Here is a 15,134-nt window from a genome sequence, read left to right on the forward strand (position 1 = left end):
TATTCTTCTAATTATTCCCCTACAGCAGCCATATGAATCAGAACTCAGCACATTCACGGGAAATAGCTTACTTCCGCGTTGCCCAATAAAGGGAGAGTTTGAAGCTCTAGGTGGTAGCCTGCACTCCTCAGCACCCCAAGATTCAGACTCATTAAATTTCCAATGTGCCATCTTGCTCTCTTATTAACTTGGTAATTGTTTACAAGCAGTGATAATACCCAGAGTCATGGCAACTGTCATGGCTGAGTGGACAGAAGTGATCTCCAAGCACCAGGCTGCCATATTAAACATCTACTCTTTGTCCAAAACAGAATTGAGAATGAGGACAAGCTATTTTTTTTCCTGCTCTGCCCTAATAGACAAGATATGTCTAGCTTGAGGGCATCATTGGTGTAAAGATCATTACACTGAACTGTACATTCAGGCACTATTACTTTAAGATGTAAGATTCAAGACACACAAATAATCACTTTTTTTAAGTTTGTTCCATTTATACTGTCAAGTAGCTTCTGGTGGAGTGCTTTACAATGCGTATTATCACAGTAGTAGTGATGTTCTCTCCTGTTTCACCTGGGGATGAACCTTAAAGTTGACCATATATAGACTATACAGACACTGGAAAAACAACATAGACAACACCAAAATAAAAAATAAATAAAAACAGCAGTGCCTGGTCCCCATCCACTTTCACTGTATAAAAGCAGTGTTCTATTAAATATTTCATACCATTCAAAAAAGCTAGTTTGCTGTAAGACTGCTGTAAGAAATTTGAACTTGCTTAATTACTGTTTACTTTACTGAAACATTTACTTAATTGGCAAAAATAACAAAATGTCATTGCTTTAATTTAATTTGTCAATATACTGTGTAGATATTAATAGTATTGGTATTTTGACAACCCCAAAAGATAACAAGAATCTACTACAGGAGAAAATGTAATATGTGTTTTAAAATTAACATATAATTGGCTCAAATGAGCTCAAATTCAACTTCCATCAAGAAATGGACCCTCAGCAAAAAGGTTTTGGAGTGGCACTATACTGATGATATCTGAACTCCAGTGAAAGCGAGCACTGCACTTCCTTAGATGACTCATCTCTATCACCGTAGGAGAGTTCAGCGGGATGTAGCTCTCGGGGGAGATGGAGTCTAAAGTTCAGTATCTGGGTATTAAAGGAAGAGTGAGGCATGACCTGAGCTCCCTCCGCTGAGCTCAATCTGATGAGGGTTTAGCCATTTGGCCTAGATCAGCAGGTCAGGCCTGTACAGGTGATGAGCCCTGTGCCCTACACAGCCCTCGACATGCAAGGTCAGCAACCACCCGCCACCACTAATACCCGATTCCCAGAGGAATCCAGCAGGTAAAGGCCATCGCCATCCAACACGAGCAGGAAGCGATCTAAACAAGCAAACCTCTTTCCATCATCCTCAACTGAATGATGGAAATGGCTTAAATGCGGTTTAAACTTCCTGATGAATGCCTTCAAAGTCCGAGTTCTCAAATCGGGATTGTACGGCATTCAGAGAGGCTTCCGGATCAGGGGAAAGCTTAAACAGGACTAATCGAATAAATTAGGCCGTAAGAACACAGAAAATGCAAAACAGGCCTTTGCATTGTCTGAATTAAACATTATTTTTGTCTATCAGCAGAAGGATGGGGCTGCTTTAATTAAGTTAAGAGTTGCTTGAGAGACAGTTTAACAGGAGGGCATTAAAGAATACCATAAACAAACAAAAGGAGTGGACAGATAATCCATAAGCAATTAATTAGGGGAAGAACTGTGTGGCTTCCGCACATATCAGTCACATTGAATAATTGCTGAAAAACAGAGAGATATTTATACACTGTCCCAGGTTAACAAATCTGTACAAGGAGAGGAGGAATGAGATTAGACACTAGGCTCCCCTCCCTCTCAAGGCCCTTCTCTTCCCACAGACTAAAACACTGCAGCAGCTCGCATGATGGTTGATAGTGATTTGCTATGCGTGATCTTTACTATTCAAGATATATTAGCTAAACCATCTGGAAGGTCAGGGAGGTAATGGCTATTGTATATTTAATGAAGGAGGCTGCAGTTAATCATATGGTTGAAGATCATTCTTGTGAGGGCGCAATATCATGGTTTTGTTCCAAACCCTAGTGAGCTTCTTTTTTTGTCTATACTATATACCCAGACAACATCCTAACCAAAATGGAGTCTAACAAAAAATTAGCTTGAAATGTATGTGAAAACAAAATAAAATAAAATAAAATCTGTCAATGTTTAGCAAGGAAAGAGTTTGTCTTTTGAATCAGACAAAATTGTTAATTAAGAATTCATCACTACTGATTAAAATCTCTCTGAACTCTGCCCACCAATTAGCAAATTAAAAACAAACAAACAAACAGATAAACTCCCAAACTGTTCAAATACATCAGCCATTTTTGTCCGCTTATGTACAACCGCAGCTGCATTTATATGTGACCTTTATGCCTAAAACCCACTTCTTAAAAGCAGAAGGTAGTAATTTTTCAAATATAAAAAAATGCTTTTTCTCATATTCAGAAAGAACTATAAGAAAGCTATTTGAAGGTTGATTTCTGAAAAGTGTAACGCTGTGGCTTTATTGTAGTTGCAAAACTTTTCCAACCAATCCGACAACATTGACTTAACCAATGGTGTAAGATTGGGGTGGGGATATATGTTTGCCTGACCAGTGGCAGACAGGGGGCGTGTCTGCAAAACCTGTGTGAAAACAATCACTATTTGTTTGATGCTAGAGGCACAGTACATTACACACTTAACCTTTCAAGAATTAAAGAGCAGAACTGGATTACCCCAGTAATTTAGATTGTTTCCAGGAACTGGGTCAATAACAAAAGCACCGTGTGATGAATTTACCTGAATTTCCACCCCATAGCCCATGTAGACTGTCACGGTGTATGTGCAGTCCACATCCGTATTGTACAAACTCCTGGCTTGCTGCGGTGACTCTATGTAGCCTCCCGGCGATGTGAAATTGGTGTTGCACGGAGCTGCATTAGAAAAAGTAGAAGGACAGAGAGAGACAGAGAAAGTATACATCAATAGAGGCGAGCCTTTTCTCTTTCTCTCCATCTCACTTCATTGCATTCCCTCCCATCTTTAATTGTCTTTCAGGGTTTTCTCATTTTCTGTCTGGATCAACAGGGTCAGTTTTCCTGCCCTGCTGTGTAGGAACACGTGGACAATTCAGGTGAAATGGCAGGAGAGCGAATATTTTCTTGTAGCTTTGAGCTCTTTCTGCTCTGTCGGCTCCTTCATCTCCCTCTAGAGTTAAACGCCGCTGTTGTTAAAGAGATATGTTCTCGTTCCATATAAATTCATACAACTGGTGTACTTATTAGGGATGTGCAAAATTACATAGTTACATATTTAAACTGTCAGATGGTTGTCTGAACAACTAGTTGGCTAATGGTCTTAAGAAAGCCCTGTATAACTAGGCTGCATCACTTCTAACAGGGCCAATCAGATCCAAGTTTCTTATTATATGGGCAGTTGTGAACAATTTTATTGCACAAAATTATCAAAGAATTCACCAAATGCAGCGGTATAAAACTAATTATGCCTAAAGATGTGGGTTTTGAGATACCAGTGGATAAGCAGGGCAGGTAAACCTCTGAAGAGCCCTGAATTAGGCATCGGGGAGAAGTGTTAAAATATGTAAATCTAAATCGTGTGAATGGTACCTGGCGTCTGCATAGTTGTAATAACCGTTGTAGTGATGATTGTGGAGGTGGTGGTCTCATCATCCAAATCTCCAGATACTGATGATGCTTTTACAGCAACATCACCTCCTGGAGTGCCATGTTCTGAATTGAGTATTGAGGACTTTTCTTTGTCTCTTTTTACCGGGATTGTTGGATCTAAGGGCTTGTTGTTTAAGGTCGGAGTGATATCTCTTCTTTCTGGCAGTTTGGAAGCAGGTGGTGCAGATGTGTGCACATCAGTGGTGGTCAGTGATGCTGTGGTCACAGACAGGGGTGGTTCCCTCGTGCTTCTCCTCTGCGTTTCTGCTGAAGGTTTGTGTAGGATGTTGAGCATGTGTGGCTGAGTGAGCGCTGCGGCTGATGGAGCAAGTGTGGTGGTTCTGGGAGCTGCTACATCAGAGAATGGAGGCGCATCCTTGTGTGGGACCAGCTGTGTGGATGGATCTTGAAGGAGATGGGAACTAGACGATGGCATTGTGGGATGGTAAGCTGCCCCTCCACTGTCTTGAAAATACTGCTCGTGGCTTTTGCCCCGGGGGTCGTAAGGCGGGTAGGACTTAAAAGGCGGATGGTGGTGGAGGCCACTGTAAGGGGGAGCCGTCGTGAACAGTGGAAGGTCTCTGTCTGTGTCCTGTGTGGTGTGATATGGATTGGACCCATCCTCTGCTTCCACCTGACCTCCTCTTTGGGTCACTGCTAGCCTCCCATCCACATAAGAACCTGGAGAATACATTTAATACAAGCAGAGCTCATTATGAAATATATAGCATTAATAATCTTGCCAAAAGCATAATTTCTGATGAAAATGTTAATCGATGAAAGAGTTTTGATTTGACATTCTGAATTCAACTGTAAATTCAAAATCCTAAATGATCAATCGCATTTATTTCTAGCACTTTTCATGTTGACCAGTTGCTTTCCATTTTAAATCATATCAGCAACATTTATAAAACAACATATCCTAAAAAATAAAACCAAAGTTATTTCCCACATAAACAACTGCAAAAAGATCAGTCGCTAAAACACAGAAAAATTAAGAAAATAGGGAAGTACTGTTGTATGTTTGCTAAAATGTCACATTTAGGTCCACATTACTTACCAATTCTTTGTAAAATTACCATTTTTTTGTGTACTGTACTTATAGTTGATTGTAGGAAAAAGACTTACAAATGCCCTCTATTCTTTGCCAGCAATGAGGTAGCTTTTTATTTTGTGTGCATATTGTGAATAACTCTCTAATATAGGCAAAATACAATTTATGTCTAAATATCCATAATAATATTCTAATATTTTTGGAATATTTTGGTGGGGGGACTGTGTCTCACTATTGATGAAAGACTTGGAATGCCCCTGGTAAAAACGCATGAAAAGCATAAAAAAAAAAAAAAAAAAAAAAAAAAATATATATATAAAATATATATTAAATTAAAAGCTGTAAAAATTAACACTGATTAATAACTACAATTATAACTTGGGTGTTCAAACAACTATAGTCCTTTTTAACATATTTCAAAGACAGTAACCCTCCTTTGTGTAAAGCCCAACAAATTTCCTCACTATACCACCCAGGGAGAGGAGAACTGTGTCATTTATATGGCTTGTGACGCTTTGTGGTTTAGCCATACAAAATTGCAAAGGATTCAAACTGCGTGGTCAGAACCCCTAGCACATTAACGAAATGGAAAAGTATCCACTAAATGGATTATGATTGGAGATGCTTTGAAAACGCTGCAGAGGGTATGGAGGAAAAAAGATAAACTCCTTCGCCATAATTGTTCATTTGAATGCTCTCTCTCCTCCCCTTGCCAATTAATGAGTCCAAACCTTCATCAGGCAGCATGTCGTAAAGAGTGGATTTGAGAAGTGTAGCGGTGAAAATGGATCTCCCCCACCTGCGTCTGGTGAGATATAATCAGCCGGCCTTCAGGAGGCTGCTGCGTCCCGGAGAACTTTTGATTTCACAATGCTTCATTTGCACCCTAATAGCGCTCTTTCTGTTTCTCGACTTACTAATAACAAGCTGCTTAAAAAGAACGGAGGCCGGTGTTTCTGAAGCGCATTCCCACAAAAGGAAAGGAGAGGATGATATCTCAAACTGAACGGAACTGACGGGCTATTTTTTTCTCCTTATCCTATGAAGTGTCAGAAGCAAAAGATACACATCGTTTCGCCGAGCGGTGATGTGTGTTTTATGAGAGATTGACTTCGCTTTGAGGGTAAAAATTACATCGACATCTAACACATCACTCAGATCCAGGCAAAATGACACATGAGAGACAAAGCAAAGGGCAGGAAGTCCTCAATTCCTCTCTTCTATTTAGAATTCAGTCATTTGTAGATCAAACCACAAAAGCAGACAGTCATTTCTTTTTTTTTTCTTTTTTTTTTTTTTGGAGTGGACATCCAAATGTAAATAGCGTGAGCTCTAAATGTCAATCAGGTTTTGCTGTATGATTCATTTATAAGTTGTGCCCTTACATGAGTAATTATGAAATATCTGATGTCAAATTTCAAGGTTGTTAAATTAGACAGGCTGAATGTAATGAATGTGCCATTTCATCCAGAACGCGAACATTTCTGGAAAGAACCGCAGACAGAAGTTTGTATTTTGGGAGTCCCTGACTTATAAAAAGCTTCTGAAATCACTGTGCATATAAAAAAGAAAATCAGCATTCCCAAATGCTTCCCAGTGGAAAGTCTCATATACCCCCTACACTTCACATAACGCTGGCATTTCATAGTCCAGGCTCCTCTAAAAACTCCAGGAAAGACCAAACAGACATGGCGCGCTGAGGCAGGAGAGTGTTTGATTTGCTCCATTAGTGCTGCTGGAGTATAAACAGAATCTCTCAGACTGACTTCACTGTCTGTTCAAAGGTCCCTCAGTGCTGTACTCTTCAATGGCTGGATTTGACTTTTAAATGACCATGAGCCTGCCTTAGAAGCTTTTTACACAAACCAGCGGGGGAGTGTGGGCTTTGTTTTACCCTCTGTTGCATTTTCTCTTAACTTGCAAATAGGTATGTTCACTGAACTCCTATTTAAAGCGACCTTTATGCGCGAAACACAACGGAAGAAGAATAACTGCAAATAACAGCTGGAGGGAGAAATGGGGTGCCATTCATGTTTATGCAAAAAGTTGCCCTGAGAGATCTGTAAAGAAGCACATCATTTACTAGTCATTATTTATAAGAAGCTTTTATCAAAAGTGACTTACAGTACATGTATTACCTGGGTATTCCTTCAAGAGCAATCTGGGTTCTTTGCTGCTTTCACAACCTCCGAAAAAACTGTCCTACTTTTGAGTTCATAAGTTGTCCCCAAGAGTTTTTGTACTTTAGGCACATCCCAATTTGTGTACTTGTGCTCTATTCTAGCCATTTTAAGTATAAATAGTGTGATCATACTGAAAACTCCAAAAAGGAAATATGCACTTAATTAACAGAAAAAAGAAATGTGGAAGGTGGGACATAAAGCATCAACAATAATGTATATTATGTGAAAAATCGTGTTTTTTTGTTTTTTTTTTTACCTTAAACTGCATAAACACATTGCATTACAGCACTGACAGTAAAGGTTGACTGGTAGCAGATTTTCTGTGATGTCTTTCCACACACCACCCAGCAAATTCTAAACTCAATTTTTGCTTGCCACTGTTTGCATTGATTAAAGTATAACTGGCTCCTTGGAAGGGATGTTTCTCTGTCCCAGACCTAAGTGAGTTTTGATAACAGCTCAGTAAGGAGAAGTTGCAGGCACTGTGCTTTAAGAGAATGAAACAGATGGTGAGAAAAAGGCGACGGAGAGACAGATACAGAGAGAAAACACACACCACAAGCCACAAGGCATCTACTGAAAACTGTAAAAAGAGAGAAAGACTGCGAGGCAAAGCACTCCCCTCCCTATTGTGTACAGCTAGCATCAATAATGCACCAGGGAAACTAACACAGCGCCTCCCTCACAGCTATACGTCTGCTTCAGCTGCCTGCGCCTCCACTGTGGCCCCCGCTCAGCAAAAAAAAACCTGCAGGAAGGAGCACACTGCCAAGTCTAAGTTATGAAAAAGAAAACAAAAGGGAAAAACAAATCAAACTTCACTTCTGCCAGCGCAAGTCACTAGCAAAAGCTTCTCTAACACATCTGACATCAGTCATTTAAGTTGAGTTGCTTGATTGTCTAAAAATTATTAATAGGAAAATACATCAAATTGCTTAAATGACTCATCACATCACTCTAGGCATCTACCTTCTCAGCCAAGGTTTCTTCGTCTTCTTCCCATTAACAGTCTTTCTGTCCTTTTATTTTATTGTCCCCCATCTCTGGCTTTCTCCACCTCCTTCTTTCAGCCAAAGTCACTCCAAGTCGGTGAGACACAAAGGCCGACTGAGTGATGGAGAACTGCCTCAAGAGGCACTTTGATGTTTATCATTGAGCTTTTCAAAGACTGTAACTAAAAATGGGGCTTATCTCGAACAGACTGCGGAATCCAAAATAAACGGAGCTGATTACATTTCCGAGCATTTTTATTCACTGGAGGAACGGTTTGTAGAAAGGCCTAAAACACTGTTTGTTCCATCATTTTTTATTTTTTCGTCTGAAAAAAGAAAGATTTGCTCTACAGGTGATTTTTTTAACCGTATTTTTATAGGTCTTAATAAAACTAAGCATTCTGATCCAGCACCAAAGACTGTCTAAAAACAGGTGGTCACATCCCCTCTTTACTTCCATAATATGACATATTTCTAAGTGAAACAGGATATTAATCAAGATATTGAAGTGGAAATGAGTGAAAAGTGGGTGTTTCATACCTGAATGGAGCCAGATTGAATGAGAGTTTGATAAAGCAATGTCTAAATTAAGCGATTAGGGTATTGATTAAGAGTGTGCACAGTCTGTGTGGGCTGAGCAACAGAAGTGCAAAAGAGAAGTTGTTTTAGAGGAAAAGCAAGTTATTGCAATTTGATTAATGAAGCACTTACAATTGAAGTAAGCTGGGTCATTTGTAAATGGGAAAATACTGTTAGTGTTGCCAATAGATGTAAACAATATGTGTGTTAACATTTAGTCTGGTTTTGGTGTTGGTATGTTTTTTTTATGTTTTTGAAGAAGTGTTTATGCTCAACATGCTGCATTTATTTGATCAAAAATACAGTAAAAAAAATAGTTCTTATTATATATTATTAGAATGTAAAATTATTGTTATATTGTAATGTATTTTAAAATGTGATTTATTGCTGTGATGCATAGCTGTATATTCAGCAGCCCCAGTGTTGGAGTTCTGCTTAATATTTATTTGGGACTTATTTGGGATACTTTTTTTCAGGATTCTTCATTTTTAAAAAAAATAAAACGTAAAAAAAAGTTCAAAAATAACTTTTGTCCCCCCATTTTTCTAAAATTATTTAATGTGTTGTAATTAATGCATCTATTTAAAAGAAAATCAACTGTATAGCGTCCATGTACAACTTTACAACTTTACTGCCATGCTGCCATAAACTCTAAATCTGTTAAAACAATTATTTTATAATCATTTTAAAAGTAAGCTGCACAGTGCAAATAATACACAACATTCTACACAAGTGCTTTTTATAAAAATACAAGATTATATATATATATATATATATATATAAATATTTTTTTTTTTGCTTTTAAATCATCCAAAAATGGACTCCATTAATATTTAATGTAAGTACAATTTAAAAATAATAGTAAGAATAAAAAGAGAAAGAGGGACGGTCAGAATTATTTTTTGTGGTAATAAATATTATCGTTTTATTTTGAGCTGTATTGAGCCTGAAATATTCTTTTAAGAAGTGCAACTCTTTCTAATCCAAATGTAACAACTGCACACATCTGCTTACACACACACACACACACACACACACACCCACACAGCTCTTTGTATTCCCAGAGGAAACTTGAAAGAATGTCACTTCAGTTATGATGAGCCCTTTCGGAGAGCATCAAGGAAATTAAGGGGAGAAGTGAGATGAGGTGGCTATATCACCCCCTAAATTGATTTTCTTTGATTCGTGTCTTCCCCACTCACAGTTCAACACTTACACTCCACACACACAAGGCTTCATAATTAATCTATTTGGATGGCAGAGAGCTGCTCACAGACTCCAATTATATGGAGAGGGAGAGAGAAAGAGAGAGACTCAGAGGTGAGTAATCACTTCTGCAACACATTATATTGTCACCACATACACAATCTGCATTTTTAACTCTTAAATGTATTTTACATACTGTGTAGTTTTAATATAACTCATTATATAATGTTTGAATTATTTATCAATATATTTATGCTTTGTATGTGGCCAGAAAACAATAAAAAACCACATATTCAACCCAGAATTACATTCATACATGGTACTGTAAAGTATTGTTAACTGAAGCTAAAACAACAAATGTTGTTAAATGTAATAAAGCTCAAATAAAACAAAATGTAAATATTAGATGAAAATCTTAAACTTAAGTTGAAGCTAAATTACTAAAATGACTAAAACATTTATATATATATATATATATATATATATATATATATATATATATATATATATATATATATATTCATATATATATTATGTGTGTGTGTGTGTGTAAACTACAAAAAATACAAATGCACATTACTAAAATATAAATGAACACCAATTTAAAATATTAATAAGCACAACATACAATAAACAACATTATACAAATTATCTGTGACCAAAACCATCATTTTTGTTTCTTTTTTAAATGTAACCAAATTACAATTGAATCTAATAAATACAATATAAGTATATAATTTAAAATAGATACTACACTAGTATATAAACAATACTGAAATAACAGTGCACATATTAAAAAAAAATTGAAACAGAATCCTAACAGACTTACGATTAAAGATTAAAGGGACAGGTCACCAAAAAGTCTATTATCATGATACTTAAAAAGGGTATATTCTTAAAGAAAACAATCATGTATTTTAGTATCTCAAATCATATGGGTGAGTAATTGATGACAGAATGCAAATGTTTCCCTGAACTATCTCTTAGTTCTGGGTCATTCGAGATAACTGATCCTGTACTCAGCTTACTGTACAGTTATAAACATCACCTAAATGCTATAACAGCTCATGATTCACTCAAGTTTCTTAAAGTAAACCTATAGCTACATTTACACAGCATCGGACTGCACAAGATCTAAGAAATCACAGAAAGAGAGACACCATAGGGCACACACCACAAAACATATTGGCATTCTCAAATAATGCAAGTAAAGGATGCAACCAGAGAGACACACTCTCAGACATTTTAATCTACTAAAGTAAACAATGGCGGCGTGAAGCGTTTTTAGTGCGGTAGCAGCCTGACAAATCCTGCAGCATTGCTCTGACACATTCCAACACCCTTCATTATCTTCAACCCCGTCACACATAATTCAAAGGCCCTTTGAAACTTCAAGCTGGGAGAGAAAGTGTTCTCTTTCAGCCCTATTCTGTCACAACAGAGAGCAATCCAAGTTACTAGGAAAAGCATACTGAGTTGGTTTGACATCTTTCACAATTCATCAGAGATAACAAAGGCAATTTGCCGTACCTGCAAAACACAAAGAATCCGCACAGGCTCCGAACGCAAATAAAATATGATGATAAAGTAATCAGAGCATTAAAAGGTCTAAGAAAACATCCTCTGCTGCAGTCTACCGGGGGCCTGATTTCGGCGAAGACTATCAGGCTGAAAAACAGTTCCCACACTCAATTGTGTATGTTGTGTTTACTTCAGTCGGGATTGTGCTCTAGTCATTTACATCAGATTGCTTCACAATTGTGATGAAACAAGTAGTTATTTTTAAACCGCTCTCATCGCTACCTTAAGAAAGACCTGTTGTATATTGGAAAATGCAGTACAGGTTTTTGTTGAGGGTTGAAAGTAACGGTGATTGCTGTGGCACTCCGGTAACTTTGAGTGTATGTGAATGGCTCTAATCTTGAAGCTATCTTTACAATGTGCATGTAAAACAAGCACAAATTGTTTTTATAGATTACTTGAGAAATTTGATTGTATACATTCTGTAATTGTTGTGTGTGTTGAAGGCTCTACTAGAGCATTGTTTTTTAGAATGCAACAGTATTATTTGATTGTCACAAAGAGAAATAATTCTTACTATCATTTGAATCGTAAGTGTTGATTAAACATAACAAATAAAATTTGTTATTAATTTATTTTATGAAAATAAGACCACATTTCTAATGAATTAAACAATAAAAAGCAAATAAACATTTTATTTTGAATTTATATATATATATATATATATATATATATATATATATATATATATATATATATATATATATAAAATGTCAAAAAAGTATATATTCTTTTTATCACCAAACTAACTATATATATATATATATATATATATATATATATATATATATATATATATATATATATATATATATATATATTTTTTTTTTTTTTTATATAGTTATAGATTTTGTGTGTGTGTGTGTTTATATATATATATTACTGTCATTTCCCCTTGGAGATATCTGATGGTTCACCTGTGTGCTAGATCTGAAGTTGTTAGACACAGCAGCGCAGGTGCCTCAAGTCATCTCTACCTGTCCTTTCTTCCATTCTGCTCACCACAGTGGAAAGGTCACTCTCACATCTCCATAATGACCAGAGAGAAAGAACAAGCAGGGCAGATCAATGCAAGGACACCTGTTATCAGTGGCTGCTTATCGACCAGCAGGCAAGAGGAGCCAGTGATGCACTCAGGCAGGCATCACCTACTCCATCCCAGCGGAGAAACAGCCGGAGCAAAAGAGAGAAAGACAGAGAGATAGAGCACTACCCAGCCAATGTATTGATCGCTCTCACTTTGCCATGTGTAAAGACAGTCAACACAACAAGAGCAAAAGTGGGAGTCAATGTATAAAGTGACAAACAGTGTTAAGCAGGAACACACAACTGTCAGTCCATGCTGATTTTATTATTATTATTATTATTATTATTTACTTATTCACCTGTTTGAATGTTCATTCAAATTCATATTTTCCTCTTTAGTTATGCACCATAGTAGTGTTGCATCATGAAAATAAAGTCTATAGTAAATATTATTATTACAAGTACTATTACATTCATTGATAACATTTAACAATAATATTCATTAGTTAACATTAACTACTTAACAATGAACTAAGAATGAACTACATTTCCACAGCATTTATTAATAGTTAATATTAGGGCTTTCAGTTTAATGCGTTAACTTAATTAATTAGTTAAGAAAAAAATAATACGATAACATTTTTGAACAAATAATTTGAACCAATGATTCAAAGGCCCATTCATGAAGAGAGCTATTTAATTCCTGAATGAATAAGCTTTTTGAAGGAATTTAATAAAATTTTGGCTCATTAAGACATTTACTGCCACTTGCTGGCAGATTTAGTTTCTTATTTAGAGTAGGCCATTATTTCATATAATAATAATAATAATAATAAAAATAAAAATAAAGGGAATAAAAAAAATAATTAAATTCTGTCATCAGTAACTCACTCTCATTTAGTTTTAAATCTTTCCATTGTGGAACATAGCATAAGGTATTTTGAAGACTGTTGGTAACACAGCTTTTTTGGTTACCAATGGCTATGTTTACATGCAACCAAATAATTTGTAATCAGATTGATGGCTCAATCAGACTGAAAAGCCTTCATGTAAACAACTCGTAATCCAAAGGGGGTGAGTTCGAGTCTCAGGCCAGCAGGAATTGTAGGTGGATGGAGGAAGTGTGAATGTCCAGTGCCATCTCCACCTTCAATACCACGACTGATGTGTAGCCTAAATGCTTATGTGTAATACATTTTATGTTGAATCAAATAAAATATTTATTTTTAAAGCAACAATTTGTAAAGTCTACTTGATACTTTTTCATTCAACACAAAACAGCTTTAAATAATCTTTTGTGGGTATTTTCAGAGTCCAATTTATTTTGCAGTTAATTAGTGTAAATTAATCGACACATCATCTAATTAATTATTTTTTATTATTATTAACATATAATAACATATGCATTATTAAAATAAAAAGCTGTGCTTGTTAACATTACACATTTTCCTTTTTTACATTTTATAATTACAGTTAACTTTAATAATGTTTTCTTTTTGTATTGTTACTGTTGATATGTATAAATACAGTAAAAAAATATATAGTAAAAAACAGGTGAATCGTGTACAGAATTCTAAATATCTTGACAGCATGACAGAATTTTAACAGTACTCTAATCTTATTATTTTAATTGTAACAATTTTACACAGTTCAGTCCTTTAAATTTTCTATGATGCGAGATTGCACTGAATAATCTTCTTCTATTTGTGCAAAACCAAAGAAATTCATGTTATTGAGATAGGAGTGCATGCATCTGTTCGTTGCTCACGTTGGACAGAGCAGCTGCTTGGCTGTTTTTCTTGCAGAGGGTTGTGCTCCTCAATCTAATTGTGTTTAGAACATCCTGTGAGCACTGCTTTTTGTCCGTATCAAAGTAATAATCTTATGTCTTGGCACAAGCATGGCTATGATACAATAAACAGGGTCTGATTCAATGCTTGGTCATCGCTTATAAAAGAGTCTTTTCAGAACAACTCTATTGTCAGCTTAACCTCCTCAGCAGAAACTTCAGTGCAGTGATTGATGGGAATGCATCATCTGCAAATGCTACAGATGCACTCCACTCCCTTGTTAGTTCTTCAAATGGGGAGAAAAATGAAATGATGTTCTTCATTAAACTCCTTTGGTGGGCACTTAATGTCACGTGCTGATCATAATCTGCAGAGTAAACCGTGTGCTCATGTTTGCTTTAAAAGGCTTTTCAACACACAAAACATGCTGTTCCACCTTTCTCTAGCATTATTGGTGGCATTGCCAAATGAATCTAGGGAATAACTGCAAAGAATAATAAAGCATGCTGTTCAGGGCTCTTTTAAGATGCAAAACTGAATCAATAGGGCTGAAAGTTTTTTACCATGTTCTTATTCTTTTTATACATAATGATTTTACTACCATCTATACATACATATGTGTGTGTGTGTGTACAGGCCTTTATACTCTATTATTACACATGACCTCAACAGTTTGGACAGTAGTATATGCACTGTATGCTTATAAAGACGTGTTAAAATGAATATAAAATTGAATAATGTATAATTGGAATGTGCTACAAAAGCTATTGAAACTAGAGACAAATATTTCAGCCTATGCATGTAAAAAAAAGTGTTTTACCTCAGCCTGTAAATGTTTCAACACAGATTTTTATTTTATTTTTTATGTGCCTTATGTGTATTGTTATGTATATTTGTATGTTAATGCTCCTGCCAGGCTGTTATTGAAAATAAGAACCGACTTGCCTGGTTAAA

The 15,134-nt window shown here is 36.1% G+C and overlaps 1 protein-coding gene across 3 annotated transcripts in view; it reads right to left on the minus strand.

Moving 5' to 3' along the window:
- sez6b (seizure related 6 homolog b) overlaps window positions 1–15,134 on the minus strand; it is a 175,177-nt gene that overhangs the window by 89,757 nt on the left and 70,286 nt on the right. For 2 of the 3 annotated variants that reach the window (XM_026282257.1, XM_026282259.1), the window contains exons 2-3: window positions 3,710–4,453; window positions 2,883–3,016 (exon numbers count right to left, since the gene is read on the minus strand). In XM_026282257.1, coding sequence (XP_026138042.1) covers window positions 2,883–3,016; window positions 3,710–4,453 — 878 coding nt within the window. The remainder of the gene's footprint in view (window positions 1–2,882; window positions 3,017–3,709; window positions 4,454–15,134) is intronic. The other variant, XM_026282258.1, reaches the window with a different exon arrangement.

This window comes from Carassius auratus, chromosome 15, assembly GCF_003368295.1.
Source record: "Carassius auratus strain Wakin chromosome 15, ASM336829v1, whole genome shotgun sequence".
Classification (NCBI taxonomy): Eukaryota; Metazoa; Chordata; class Actinopteri; order Cypriniformes; family Cyprinidae; genus Carassius; species Carassius auratus.